At 35.8% G+C, this 15,181-nt stretch overlaps 1 protein-coding gene across 1 annotated transcript; it reads left to right on the forward strand.

Annotated features, from left to right (window-relative positions):
- The first annotated feature begins 420 nt into the window (after positions 1-420).
- LOC100010956 (olfactory receptor 11L1) lies at positions 421-1,564 on the forward strand. Its single transcript, XM_001364506.3, has one exon. It carries the CDS (start codon positions 421-423, stop codon positions 1,363-1,365), a length of 945 nt encoding a protein of 314 aa, XP_001364543.2. The 3' UTR covers positions 1,366-1,564.
- The last annotated feature ends 13,617 nt before the right edge of the window (positions 1,565-15,181 follow it).

A 15,181-nucleotide genomic window follows, 5' to 3' on the forward strand; every position in this document is an offset into this window, starting at 1 on the left:
AGAATGGTTTTTTGTCTTTTCCATAGAATGAAGAATCTAGTGTCCAATGGAATGGTGTTTGTCCTCTTTATGAGGAATGCTGGAGAGCAAGGAGGAATCTTTGTGTGATGGAATGGCATTTGGAGGGCAAGGAGTCTAGAGATCTGCATCTGGTTAATTTTTAAAGATTATACATTTTTGGTGTTGGTGTTGGTGGTAATCTGCATTTGTAAGGAATTTTTGCTTACCAGATCTCTGATGCTGGTGAAATTATTGCTTTGGATAACACATACACATGGTACCATAATAGAATCTGTAAATAGAATATGTTCTTCTTTACTTTGTCATCGGTGGACATGTTCTTATGTTTGGCATAGTTGAAAGAAAATAGGTATCTCTTTTTAATGGCTTCTAATTCTTCTCAAATATCTTTTATAGACAATGGAATTTTGGAATGCTACCACCATCATGAAGTTCCAACTCCTAGGCTTTCAGAATATCTCTGAGTGGCAAAATTTTCTTTTTGCCATTTTCCTGTTCTTCTACATTCTGACCATAATTGGTAATATCCTAATAATTGTAGTAGTGAGCCAGGATCAACGCTTGCATTTACCCATGTATTCTTTTCTCAAACACCTCTCTTTCTTGGAGATCTGGTATACTACTACCATTGTTCCCCTTCTCTTAACCAATCTGCTCTCCCAGGGCTTGTCAATATCTTTCTCAGCATGCATGATCCAACTTTACTTTTTTGTATTTTTTGGTGCTACTGAATGCTTTCTACTGGCTATGATGGCTTATGATCGTTATCTAGCAGTCTGTAACCCTCTCCACTACACCACACTGATGAGCTCTGAGGTCTGCATCAAGTTGATTTTTGGATCTTGGATAACTGGGATTGGAACTGGCTTCCTGCCTGCCTTAATGATCTCTGAGCTGAATTTTTGTGGGCCAAATCAAATCAATCATTTCTTCTGTGACCTCCCACCCCTGATGCAGCTTTCCTGCTCCAGTACATTCATCACTGAAATTACAATCTTCATCCTGTCCATTGCTGTACTTTGTATTTGTTTCCTTCTCACTCTGGTCTCTTATGTGTTCATAGTGTCCTCAGTATTGAGGATTCCTTCAGCTTCTGGTCGGATAAAGACATTCTCTACATGTGGCTCCCACCTGGCTGTGGTCACTATCTATTATGGGACCATGATTTCCATGTATGTCCGCCCCAATGCCCATAAGTCACCTGAACTCAACAAGATCATTTCTATATTCTACACAGTGGTCACACCTTTGCTAAATCCTGTCATTTATAGTCTGAGAAACAAAGACTTCAAAGAAGCTGTCAGAAAAGTCATCAAAAGGAAGTGCAGTATGTATAGTGTATGAATAAAAATGGTCATTACTTTCAAATACAGGATACTTGGGGGCAAGGATTGTCATCTGCCTCTTTTTGCATCCCCAGCATTCATCAGTCAACACATAATAGACAAGGGTCTGTTAAAATAATGTTTATTGATTGATTAGCTCTGTGACTGATTGATTGAAAGGGGGGTGATCAAGAGAAACTCAAATGACTGGACATTGAAACAACTTGGCAATAGCCACACAACCTTCACAGACTTTTACATGGCCTTAAAGATCTCTGATTCCCTTTTTGGTTGAATGTTTCCTTAAAAAGACATTGTCACTTGCACTAGGAATCTCTATACAACTAAATAGAATGTACATATAAGTAGAGGTGTTCCTGGGTGAAGGAACTTTCATATTGATAAAATCAACAGGTTCAGCTAAAAAACTTTGATGTGCTTCACTCTGTGCATTTGAATTTATATGTCTCTCAGGCACTTAGACACTTGGGAGGAGAATGTAATCTTTCTGAAACAAAATCAACTTCAGTTTTATAGCACTTATCAAAAGAGTTGTCCTATGCTGCCAGAAAGAGAACAGAGATATTTGTGGAATGTCACTGTAGAATCATAGGTCTTTAGAGATTGAGGGCATTTGAAAATTTAGACAATAAACTTAGGATCAAAAACCATAGGGTCAAATTTTCTCTTTGTACTTGATTAGGCACTTAGTGAAACGCATAGCAAGTTGCTTAAACTCTTTGAGTTTCAGTTTCCTCATCTGTGAAACACAGGTCCTACTAATACTTAGAACCCCTACCTCACGTGAATCTTTTTTGCCATGAGTCTCAAAGGACATAATGCATGCACAACATCTTGTTTTTAAAATGTTCTTTGTACTCTAATTATTACTCCTTAAATATTTGGAAGGTAGTGGCTAATTGATTTGCCTCTAATTTTTTTATAAAGAAGAAAGCTATTATCAAGCCATACCTATGATTTACTGATATAATTCATTATTTTGGTAGAATTATCAGGCACTCACAGTTTATCAAAAGACCATAATAATAAAACCTTGATCCTATATTCCACAAATTAATAGACTTTGGAAACCAATGGCCCGACATAAGTTCATCTCAGGTAATTTAGATGTGGTTTTTCTTTCACCTCTACAGAGTTATACTCAGTAATTAGATAGTGCAGCTAGACGTGGAGTCATTAAGACCTGAGTTCAAATCTGGCCTCAGATACTTGATAGCTGTGTGACTTTGGACAAATCACTTAATTTCTATTTGTCTCAGTTTCCTCAACTGGGTTGTTGTGAAGACTGAATGAGATAATATTTGTAAAGTTCTGACCACAGTGCCTGGCACATATAAGGTATTATATAAATGTTTATTCCCTTCTGTTTTTCTCTACTCTGATACCTCACTGTGGCATGAATATTTGAACTCTCAAAGCTTTGGCATGTTCTACCATTCTGGAAAGGATGCAAAATATGGTTTCTGTTACAGATGGGGTCTATTTTCCAAAGATTAAGCTAGTTAACTAGAGAGAGCCATATCAATAATAAGCTGACCACATGGTTATGAATATTTTGACCATGAAAAAAGAAAAATGCAAAATGATTCTGTTCTTCACTGCCCCTTTCCATTCTGCAGGGATAGTGGTAGAGAGAAATGAGAGTAGAACTGCTAAAGATCAGACATTTTATATTTTGAATAAACTTTAATTTGACCATCAGAACTGTAATTGTGACCCAACTTAATCTACTTATTCAGTGCCAAATCTACAAAACTACCAAAACACTTTTTTATAGAATTAGAAAAAATTATAACAAAGTTCATCGAGAAGAACAAGATATCAAGAATATCAAGGGAAATAATGAAAAAAAAAAGTGAAGGATGGGGACCTAGCAGAAACAAATCTTAAACTGTGGTTTATATATATATATATATTATATAAAGCAGTGGTCATAAAAGCAATATGGTTCTGGCTAAGAGATAGAAGAGTGGATCAATGGAACAGAGTAGGGATAAATGACCTCAGCAAACTAATGTTTGTAAACCCAAAGATACCAGCTTTTGGGACAAGAACTCACTGACAAAAACTGCTGGGAAAATTGGAAAACAGTATGGAAAAAATTACATTTAGGTCAACATCTTACACTCTATACCAAGATAAATTCAAATTGGGCAAATGACTTAAATAGAAAGAGTTAAATCATAAAGAAATTAGGTATAGAATAGTATACTTGTCAGATCTGCAGCAAAGGAAAGAATTTAAGACCAAGTAAGACATAGAGAACATTACAAAATGTAAAATGAATGACTATGATTATATCAAATTTAAAAAGTTTTGTACAAAAAAAAAAACCCAATGCAACCAAAACGAGAAGAAAAGAAACAAACTGGGGAAAAAATTTTATAACAAAACTCTCTGACAAAGGTTTAATTTCCCAAATATATAAGGAACTAAATCAAATTTTTAAAAAATCAAGCCATTCTCCAGTCAATAAATGGTCCAGGGACATGAATAGGTAGTTTTCACATGAAGAAATCAAAACTATCAATAAGCACATGACAAAGTGCTCTAAATCTCTCCTGATTAGAGAAATGCAAATTAAAACAACTTTGAGGTACCACTGCACAACTATCAGACTGGTCAATATGGCAGCAAAAGAAAGTGATAAATGTTGGTGGGGATGTGGCAAAATTGGGACACTAATGCACTGCTGGTGGAGTTGTGAATTGGTCCAACCATTCTATAGTGCTGCTGGGGGCTGTCAAACCCACGCTGTCTGACATGGTCACACGTGGAGACCAGAGTTGCAAAGCAACCCTCTGGAAAGATGGAGACACCCACTCAGCCCTACTCCATGTGATTTCTCCCACCAACTTCTCTTACTAATGGAATTGCTATGATTATTGTTCTCTCACTAGCTTCAGGAAAAATAATATGAGAGCAAAATACTTGCATGTTATCTCCCCAGAATACCAACAAAATATCATACTTACAAAACCAAACCCAAAAGACTATCATGGGTTAACTTCTGCTTATGTATATAAATCCTAACAAAACTGTGTTCAGGAATTCCCTACTCCCAGGCACAGAACAAATTCTCCTAAGCCAATAATCAAATGATTTGTTAAAAGTTAATGTATCACTTATCCAACTATTTGCATCAGAATATGTATGTTGAAAAATGTAGCTGTGTGCCAAGAAAATATGTATTCATTGGGGTATAAAAATAAAAGCTAACCCTGGGCCTGGTGAAGCAGTTCCATGCAAAGCTTGGCCCTAGACTGATACACATAGCTGTCTTTCATCCATCATTTATGCCTTTGCCATCACACCTAACTGAGAACCCTTGAAGTCGTGAGCAAGGCAGACCCTGAACTCATGGCAGAGTGCAATTTGGAGTTTTGCGCAAAGGGCTTTAAAATAGTGACTACCCTTTGATAAAGCCATTACACTGTTGTGTTTGTACCCCAAAGAGATAATATGGAAAAAGACTTATACAAAAATATTTGTAGCCACACTCTTTGTGGTAACAAAAAAAATTGGAAAATGAGAGGGTGTCCATCGATTGGGGAATGTTTGAACAAATTGTGGCATCTGATTGTGATGGAATACTATTGTACTGAAAGGAATAATGAACTAGAGAAATTCCATGTGAACTGGAAAGACTTCCAGGAATTGATGCAGAGTGAAAGGAGAAGAACTAAGAGAACAATGTATACAGAGACTGATACACTATGGTAAACTCAAATGTAAATAGACTTCTCTACTAGTGGCAATGCAATGACCCAGGACAAGCCAGAGGAACTTATGAGAAAGAACGCTATTCACATCCAGAGAAAGAACAGCAGGAACAGAAAAGCAGGAATAAAATATGATTGATCACGTGGTTCAATGGTGATATGACTGAGGGTTTGATGTTAAAAGATCACTGTACTATAGATATGAATAATGTGGAAATGGGTTTTGAACAATGATACATGTATAACCCAGTGGAACTGCTTGTCAGTTCCAGGAGCAGGGGAGGAAACGTGGGGATCATGAATTATGTAACCATGGAAAAATATTCTAAATAAATAGTTTAAAGATGAACTGTAAATGCTAGATTCTTGTCCAATAACAACACATAGTCATTTTTCTGGAGGAACTGAATCATATTAATTTTTTACTCTCTTGCTATAAGTAAAACTAAAAGAAGGGAATTACAGTTAAATGGAAGGCTGACCTAAAGATCCTCCTTGGAGAAGCAAAGAGAGGAGTTGAAAGAGCAGGTTTCATAGTAACAAGGACAAGAAATATTATTTCACGGAATATTTTGTTGTCCAGTATGTACTTATGGTAATTATGAAAATATGAAAATGATTATAGTTTGTATACCAACATTAAATACTAAGCATTAAAGAAATCCTAGAAATAATTTGATAAAATCTTCCAAATTAAAGCAATTTGCTGATATTTTGTAGCTTCAATGAAAATGTAAAAAAAAATGAAGATGAGAAGATATATTCAGGAAGACATGACTTAGGAAGAATGAGAGAGAGAGCAAAGCCTTGTTGATTACACAGAAGCCTTTTGCTATTATATCATTAAAACTCACTTTGAGAATATTTAATAATTAAATTATTATGAAAGGTGTAAGAAATGTAAATTCCCACTATGCTTATTTGTTGATTATGAATAAAAATTTGATTCAATAGAACAAATCATCATCCTAAATTCTCTTACTATGAGATGTCTTCTATCCATACATCAACATCATTCAAGATCATTTTGAAAGATTTAGCAACAGAAATAATTTCATCCAAAGATTTATCAATTTAATCAAGTAAAGTGTAAAACTTGGAAATAAATATTCCCTCAAATTATTTACTTATTTATTTATTTAACATAAAGGAGATGTTACTAGTGAAGAAAAAAAATGCTTGTCACGGGCAGATAATACAGACCCTGGGGTTCTGAAGCTTGGAAGAAGGTAGTTTTACTAAGGAGCCTCATGTTTTCATTAAAGGCTGTACTCAAATTTTTGTTATAAACTCAGATAAATTTGTAAAATCTGTACATCTTCATTAAATTGTAAAACATATACCCCAAAATGTTTGGGGGATTTTTTTACTTCTAGTGGGCCTAGAAATCTTGCTGTGATAAATATGTTGATATTCAAAGAAGTAGAATTGTCCCAGAGATACAGATTTTTTTTTAATGTACCTGAAATACCAAAACACGATCTTGTACCCTAACATATATCCTGAGAGGATAAGAAATCTAAGAAATTGAGATAAATAATGGGAAATCACTTAATTTGAACCACATAAAAATGTATGGAGTATAATTAAGGTCAAATTTGGGGAAATGGACTATTTATCAACAGTATGCTTAAACATATAGTTTCATATGAATTATAGAATCTGTCAAAAATTGAACTCTATACTATCATATTAAATGATTGTAGCAAACATATAAAATAAAAATTGATAATTTTTTCTATATTTAAAAAGATATAATGCTTATCATGTAAGTCAATGCAATTAATTATTTAATTTTGTTCAAAGTAATGTGCATACTATTCTAGGGCCAAATGTTGGAAAGTACTGGAGGTAAATTCTGGCACAACAGAGGGGGAAAGTCCTTACTATTAGCTCAGTTCAAAGATGAAATGGGAGCCCGAGCCTAAGGATCTGGGAAGATTTGATGGACCAACAGTTTGTCTTCTGAGGGTGTCTGGTCTCCTGGATTGATCAAGTCTGCTCTCCTAAAGACCTTAAGAAAAGTTTTCCTGTGATCAAACTGTGGAAGGAGTTTTTTCCTGTATCTGGATGTGTAAAGGTAATTTTAGGGTTGCAACTTAAATCTAATTAATTTTGGTCACCAAATGAAATCCCAAATAGAATACCCAAGTCAGCTGGATATTTATGGTGATTTTAATTAATATAGAGGAAAGGAATTAAGGAGAAGCGAGACGAGGGTATAGGTCTTCTCCTGCCTGCCAGGGAAAGTTCAAAGACCTCCTCCACAAGGTCTCTGAAGAAGATTAGAGGCTTTCTAAGAGGATAATGTTTGGAAGGTAAAGGAGAAAGGAATCAGCCTAAACTTTGAGAGAGCTCAGTTAAGATGCCTGACCTGAACTAGGCTACTCAGCTTCTCCCAGTATAGTATCAAGGAAAACTCATCGTCAAACCAGACAATAGCTTCTACCACACCAAGATGCTGAAATGCTCAGCATGCTGCCAGTCAGAGCCACCTCTCTGTGTAAAGACTGGAGAGAGGAAGTGACGTGAAATATATAGACAGTTTTTACATCACTTTCCTGCATCTCACATGTACCAATGGTAGCTTAAACTTGACTTAGGACAGTCCAGTGGTCTTTCAGTTGTTTCTAATTTGTCATTTGCTAGCACATGTCTGTCATAGGCCATCCTCCTAAATACTTCATCCTTAAGTATTGGCATAGACATTCCTATTTTTGTTAGACTAAGTAGGGTGGAATAATCTAAAGTTCACAGCTGCTGGTAGCACCAGTCTTACTTGGACATCAGGACTTGCTTGGACATCTAACAACAGGTCCTGGCTCTGTTTTTGGACTCCTGCTGTGATATTTGGGTATTTTATTAAGTTTTTAGTTTAGTAACCTAGTTAGTATAGTTTAGTTAGTTTTAAATAACAATGAGCATAAGCAAATTCCTAAGCCATTATTCCTTTCCCTTCCTAAACAATAAAGTAGATTTTTATATGTTTTTTCCTCTTGTGTTTTCCTTACCCCAAATCCTACCTAACAGTTTGGCTGAGCCAGCTAGATTGAAGAATCTGTTTATTGTATTTATTTATTGCATGGTTGCATATTTCTCTGTATATTTAGCTAGCTAGGAGCTTAGGAGGTTACATAGAATTCTGAGGGTTGGCTTCCTGAAGGGGTTACTGAAGCTGCATCACAGACCCCAGCAGCCATCTTGGGGCAGCCATCTTAAGAAAAAAAACTGTTTTGATTATTTTAAATTTAATTTTGATGTTTTTGGTATATGTACAAATTACACTGTAGCAATAATCTTACAATGGAAGCTGACATGTCAGTAGACATGTTTAACAATATGTTGGTATTGTTTTTTAATTTATTAATATATATAACATATTTTATTTTTGTTATGTTCCCTACTTATTGTCATTATGTGTTTGCTATGGACTGTCTGAAACCACTAATGGATGTTAAGCTATGTGACATTATGATGTATGTACCCCTGACTGTAATCTGTGCCTGTGTTGTTTATAAGTCTTGTGCCTCTGTGTGCCTATGTGTTAAGTGTTTAAATTATCTGGTGACCTGGTTCAGAAGGGATGACATGAAGATGTTGGTTATGCAAATGAAAATTCAACTAGATACCGTCGAGCACTTAATAAACCTAAATATGGCACAAGGTTTTGCAAAAGATAACAACAGAGTAAACACTAATGGGAAAATCTTAAACTAGAAAAAGGGGAAGTGGCAGGAATAATTTCTTTGTGCCCACTTAGTGATATGCCAGTGGTAAAACAAAATGAAGTCCATAAAGTGAAAATGCATAAGAGATTTTCCCCAGAAGACCTTGAAACCATCAAGAAGAGAACACCTATTTTTAATGACGAATCTATTAAGGTAATTAAAGAGATGCATAGGGAAATTGATTTGTACAACCCTGACTTTAATGATTTTGCCCTACTAGTGAAGGAGGTCTTGACAAAGAGAGAAAGAACCTAATTTATACAGGAGACTAGAACAGATCCTTTACTGAAATCTTGGCCAGAGGATTTGAAATTAAATCCATCTGATGAGGGGGGTTATGAAACATTGGTAGAGGCAAGAGATGCAATCCTGGAGGTAATGGGAAGGTATGCCAAAAGGTCCAATTCTTGATCAAAATTTAAGGCAATCAAACAGAAGGTCTCTGAAGCTCCTGTGGTTTTCCTGGAAAGGATAACCAAGGCAGCTGAAACTTTATTGGGGATGGATCCACTGGAAGAAAATTCAATTGCACATATTAAGAGGGTCTTTGTTAAAAATGCTGTCCCAAAGATCTGGAAATTTTAAAAAACAAATTACCCAGACTGGGAAGAATTAGACCTCGAGGATCTACAGAGAAAGGCTACATTATTTGATTACTAACTAGGAGGATAAGAATGATGAGAAAGATAATGTTGTTGAGGACTTAAAACAGAAATTGAAAGAAGCTGAATCAAAGGCCAGAGACAGTGAAATCAAAGAAATAAAAGCTGTGGCTGCATTAAGATCTGTACAGCCAAGGTATATTAATAATTCTTATAAACCAAATGAGAGGAGAACAGGCCCTAGACAGTGTTTCCTATGTGATTGCATTGGACACCTGTACAGAGAGCTGCTGCTTTAGGAATCAGGTTAAAAGACAATTGAATAATGGATATAATGGAAACAATAACTGGAATAGTAATGATAATTACAACAATAATAGATGGAATATTAATAACAACAATACTCAAACTAGGTATATCAATCAATGTCAAAATGCTTGTTGCAAGGGAAAACAAGCACCTGATTTAAATACCATGCAGTCTTGGGTAAATGCTGGAGCAAGGCCTTAATATAGCCAGGTTATAAAGGGTGACCAGAATAAGAATAGTGTCTTATGAAGGTTTCCCCTGAGAACACACGATAATGAATAAAGTAATGAGTGTGATATAATTGAAAATGAGTTGAGGATAAATGAAATTGGGAGTAATGACAATAAAATACATGGTGATACAAATGAATTAATTAAATCAAAGGAGGATATAACTGGTGTAAATAATTGTACAGAGAAAGAACATTGTAATATAAATTTAATAGAAAATCATGTGTATAATAAGAGAATATAACCTAAATAATAATAATGAAATTCTAAATGGGAACAATGATATTAAGATGGAGAATTTAAGGACCAATGAGAGTAATATAAAAGCTGATGATGCAAAATCCTGGGAAAGTCATGTAATTCAAACAAGTGTAGACTTAGATGGTGTAACTGTGAAAATGTGGGTTTGTGAATTGCCAAAACTATAAAGGTTTCAGCCAAACTGTAAAGATAATTTTTAGTGTCTTGATTTAAATCAAAAATAAGTGGTCGCCATGGGAAAATTCCCAAATATGAAAATACCCAAGTCAGCTGGGTTTTATGGAGATTTTAATTAATATAAATGAAGGAATTAAAGGGGGAGAGAGAGGGGGGGAGAGAGAGAGAGAGAGAGAGAGAGAGAGAGAGAGAGAGAGAGAGAGAGAGAGAGAGAGAGAGAGAGAGAGAGAATAGTAAAAAGGGCCTAGGCCAAATGGCCTGAGCCTTCAGGGAGACTAGTCAGTCTTTATCACTCACCACAAGATCGTCTTCAAGCTGGGTTCTTTCACTCCAAACTGAAATTAGCTTCCAAACTGAATTCAATTGCCCTGAGCTTGTTCCTTCACTTTGTTTTAAAGAGATTTTTCTCTTATGTCACCTCCCCCAAATTTTCACATCTACCAATCACAGTAGACGCTTTCTCCCAGGACTGCCCATCCTCAGTTCCTATCTTCTTTGGTTCTCACCTTCTCTGGTTAGACTAAAACTTCACACCTCTTTTGTTAAGTTTGCCTTCTCTAAGTTGCTTGACCTTTTAGTGATTAATTTAACCATGTATTTCTTCCTCAGCCACCTTTCCTTCAGTGAGATCTTAACCACAACTTGTACTGTTCCTAAGATGTTGGTTGATTTTCTATCAGAGAAAAAATAAACATCTCTTTTGCTGGATGGTTCTCACATTTTTATTTCTACTTCCTTTCTGGGTGTACTGAATTTATTCTCTTTTCTGTCATGTCTTATGATCATTATATTGTTATCTGTAATCCCTTCAATATCCCACTATCATGACCTGTCCACTCTGTGTTCGACTTGCCATCCTATCTTGGTTAGGTAGTTTTCTGCTCATCTTTCCATCTACAGTCCTTAAGGGGGTACTGCCATATTGTGAGTCCAATGTGATTGACCATTTCTTCTGTGATAGTGCTCCCCTACTATACCTGGCATGTGCTGACATCAGAGCCATTGAACTGTTGGACTTCCTCAGCTCCCTTGTACTTCTCATTGGCTCACTAACACTAACTGTGGTCTCCTATGTCTATATCATCTCCACAATTCTGAAGATCCCTTCAGGTCAAGGTCATTGCAAAGCATTTGCCACTTGTGCCTCACAATTCACCATGCTATCTTTGAGCTATGGGATCTCCATCTTTGTCTATGTTCCTCCCTCACAAAGAAGTAGCCTTCATTTCAACAAGATCCTCTTTGTCCTCTCAAGCATTGTCACACCTCTGTTGAATCCCTTCATCTTCAGTCTGAGGAATGAAACAATGAAAGAGGCATTGAAGCTTCAGTCTGAGGAATGAAACAATGAAAGAGGCATTGAAGGATACTTCAACCAAGATCCAGACATTTCTCAAGAGCCTGAGGTTCAATTGATTTCTTGTTAGCTATTCTATTCCTGGACATGAACAAACTTGCTTCTGAGATTTAATATCTAAAATGATCAGCATCCTGATAGTAATTCAAATGTTGGAATGGAAAGGACCATAAAGATCATCTAGATTAACATCATCACTTTATAGGTGAGGAAATAGAGGTAAAAAATAGAAATATCTTGGAGTTCAAGTATATCACTTTTCTGAATGCTAATATATACCTACAATCTAGCACAGTACCTTATTTAACACATATTTTAGTGTGTTTGGATATTTGTCCAATAATTGTATAGAATTTTATGACATTAAGGTACCAGATGATTATGAATGGCATAGCATTTATATCAATGGCTTCATTTAGTTTGATTCTTTTCTAGTTGGAAGTCAATCTCAGATTATTTGTATCATTTTATGGAGAACATAAGTGATGGGGAAAGTAAAAATATAAACTACTACAAATAATAATAATTAGTCTTCAAATCATTCTCAAAGTTTGGGATGTATAGGAATGTTTTACTCTATTTAATAAACTAGTGTTCAAATAGTTGGGATGGGGATAAGCATCATTCATAATAATGTTATTCCACTTTCTCCAAGAAGTCTTCTCACATTGGTCAAAATTAGGAATGGGATGAAGTTTCTATCAATCACTTACCAACCTGAAGACAGGACTCTAAGAAATTAACTTCATATGTTGTTGAAGAGATTGTGAATCTAGCATAGTGGATAAAGGCACCAGGCCTGGAGTCACAAGGACCTGTATTCAAATAGACCTCAGACATTTCCTAATTATGTGACCCTGGGCAAGCCTCTATTGCCTACCCATTGATTCTCTTCAGTCTTAGAAATGATGCTAAGATAGAAGGTAAGAGTTATAAAGAAAAGAAAGGGAACTTTAAAAGGGATCATGAAGAAAAGAAAGTAAGGAAGGATTGCCAATCCCCAAATCCATCACAGTAAATTTTAGCCTTTATGCATATTTAAGAAATAGTTATTAGGGGCAAATTTGGTGGGATTTCAAATCCCACCCCAAATAGGAGACTTCAAGGAATACCATTAAAAAAACTAAGAAATAAAAGAAGTGAAGTATCACAGGATATAAAACTAGAAAAAATCTTGGGATTACTTAATACCTCCCTCTCCCCATTTCCCCCCTACCCCCTAAGTGATTTGCACAATAACCTCAAGGAAAATAGTAAACTTGGGATTTGAACAAATTCTTTTCTCTTCACATTCAAAGAAACATTATAATACTGCCAGGCATTCCCTCACAGCCTCATTGTCTCCTTCCCTCCCCATTCATTCTTCATCTATTTCAAATCAAATTGTCCCTCCAGTCCAAGCTTTTGGGCTACTGAATCTTTCATTCTTTGCTTCCACCAGTTGAAATGAACCAGATCCTTCACCTTCTTACTACTCCATAATCTCTACACAAACATTACTATAGTCATTGATGTTTACTATACGTGTGGCCTGAACTAAGTCACTTCCCTGGATCTTAGTTTCCTCACCTATAAAATCAATAGTTGACCTAGATGATCTTTGAGAACCCTTCTAGTTTGAGATCGATGACTATCTATGATCTATGATTCTAAGAAACAGAAACATCTGTGCTATTATCAGCCTTCTTGTCCCTCACGATACCAATATTCTTACACAAAGAATACTAAATGTTTTATATAAGAAGTATCAGAACAGTGGATAAAAAGTCAGATTTGCACCTGAGTTTAAGACTTAACTATGACATATTATCAATCAAGAAAGTCAATCAATATGCATTTATTATGCACCCTTTATATGCCAGGTAGTATGCTAAGCTCTGGAGATATGAAGAGGCAAAAAGGCATTTCCTGCTTTAAGGAGTTCATAATCTAATGGTAGAGACAATATACAAACAAATCCAAGGTAAGATAAATATAGGATAATTAGGAAATTATTAAGAGAGGGAAGACATTCAAATTAAAGAGACTGCGGTTTCTTGTAAGAAGCAAAAAAAAAAATCAGTAGACATTTAAAACATTATTAAATAATTTAAATTATTAGATCTCACATTTTAACATTAAATTATAGCTTTGATATTGTAAACCTTAAAATTTCTTAGACTTATAAATGTTGGAAATTTCACCATTGGGAAATTTCATACTTGAAAAATTTCCTACTGATAGTCTATTGGAATGTGAACCCCCTTGGCATGGGAGGGTCCTTCTCCTCCCTACTTAAGATTACTTTAGGACAGAAACCTTTTGCTGAACAATGGAAAGGGCTTTGACCTATGCTTAAGCATAGAACAGGAAGTTCTTTGAGTCATGATTGATTTTAGAATTGATACAATAGAGATACTTGGAATGACAGAACCAGGTCTTAGAACTTACAATCTCCACCCTACTCAGTCCTAACAGGATTTAGGAAGGGCTACAGCATAGATCAAAATTTAATTATTTGAGGATATGACCTTCAACAGACATGTGCAAAGGGGCAGACCTCTGGGCTGTCCTGGGTTAAGCTAGAGCCACCATTGGCACAGGGAAGACATGGACAGTGATTGGTAGATGTGAGAACTGAGGGGAGGGAACTGAGATGGTTTCCTTAAAGTTAGAGGGGTCTGAGGACTGAGGGGTGGTTGGAGAGGTTTTGCTCTGAGAGGTGGTGCTCTGAGAAGGCTTGCTCTGAAGGAGGCTGGAGGTGAAGGCCCCTGAGACTGTTTCTCCATTTTGGTCACGTGAGTGATAGGGACTGATCTCTTTCTTTGCCTCAGCTATCTAAGGGCTTTGGGCCTTTTGGCCCAGCCTAAACAGAGGGGGTATTTAATCCCTATTCCCTTCTCTCCCCTTTCTCTCTCTCTCTCTCTCTCTCTCTCTCTCTCTCTCTCTCTCTCTCTCTCTCTCTCTCTCTCTCTCTCTCTCTGTCTCTAGTACCTTTCTTCCTCCTGTTTGTAATTAAAAACTCCATAAAAGGTTGACTGCTGACTTGAGTTTTCATTTAGGAATTACATAGCTGAATTCCTTGGCGACCTAAATTAATATATATCAGTCTTTTAAAGTGATTTCCTTGTCACAATATATAGTTAACATTAAACTATATCTATAGTTGGGTTGGCCTCATTTCTTTATTAATAATGTTAAAGAAGAAATTCATTCATCAGATTGGACTAATGACTTTCAACTCAAGGACTATATACTTCGAAGTGCAAAAGCCTAGATACAGAAGACTAGGGTTTATGAAAATCTTCATGCATTAATAATTCTAATCACAAATGAATTGTACCAATAACCATTCAAATGTCAGAATAACTTTCTGAAAATTAATATACTTCAAATAGTTACAGTTGCCTGTGAACTATTCTAAATGTTTAATTGATTTATTTTAGATA

The sequence above is a fragment of the Monodelphis domestica genome, chromosome 2, assembly GCF_027887165.1.
Source record: "Monodelphis domestica isolate mMonDom1 chromosome 2, mMonDom1.pri, whole genome shotgun sequence".
Classification (NCBI taxonomy): Eukaryota; Metazoa; Chordata; class Mammalia; order Didelphimorphia; family Didelphidae; genus Monodelphis; species Monodelphis domestica.

Coding starts and splice junctions, on each gene's coding strand:
- LOC100010956 (XM_001364506.3), top strand. CDS start 421: ATGGAATTTTGGAATGCTACCACCATCATGAAGTTCCAACTCCTAGGC.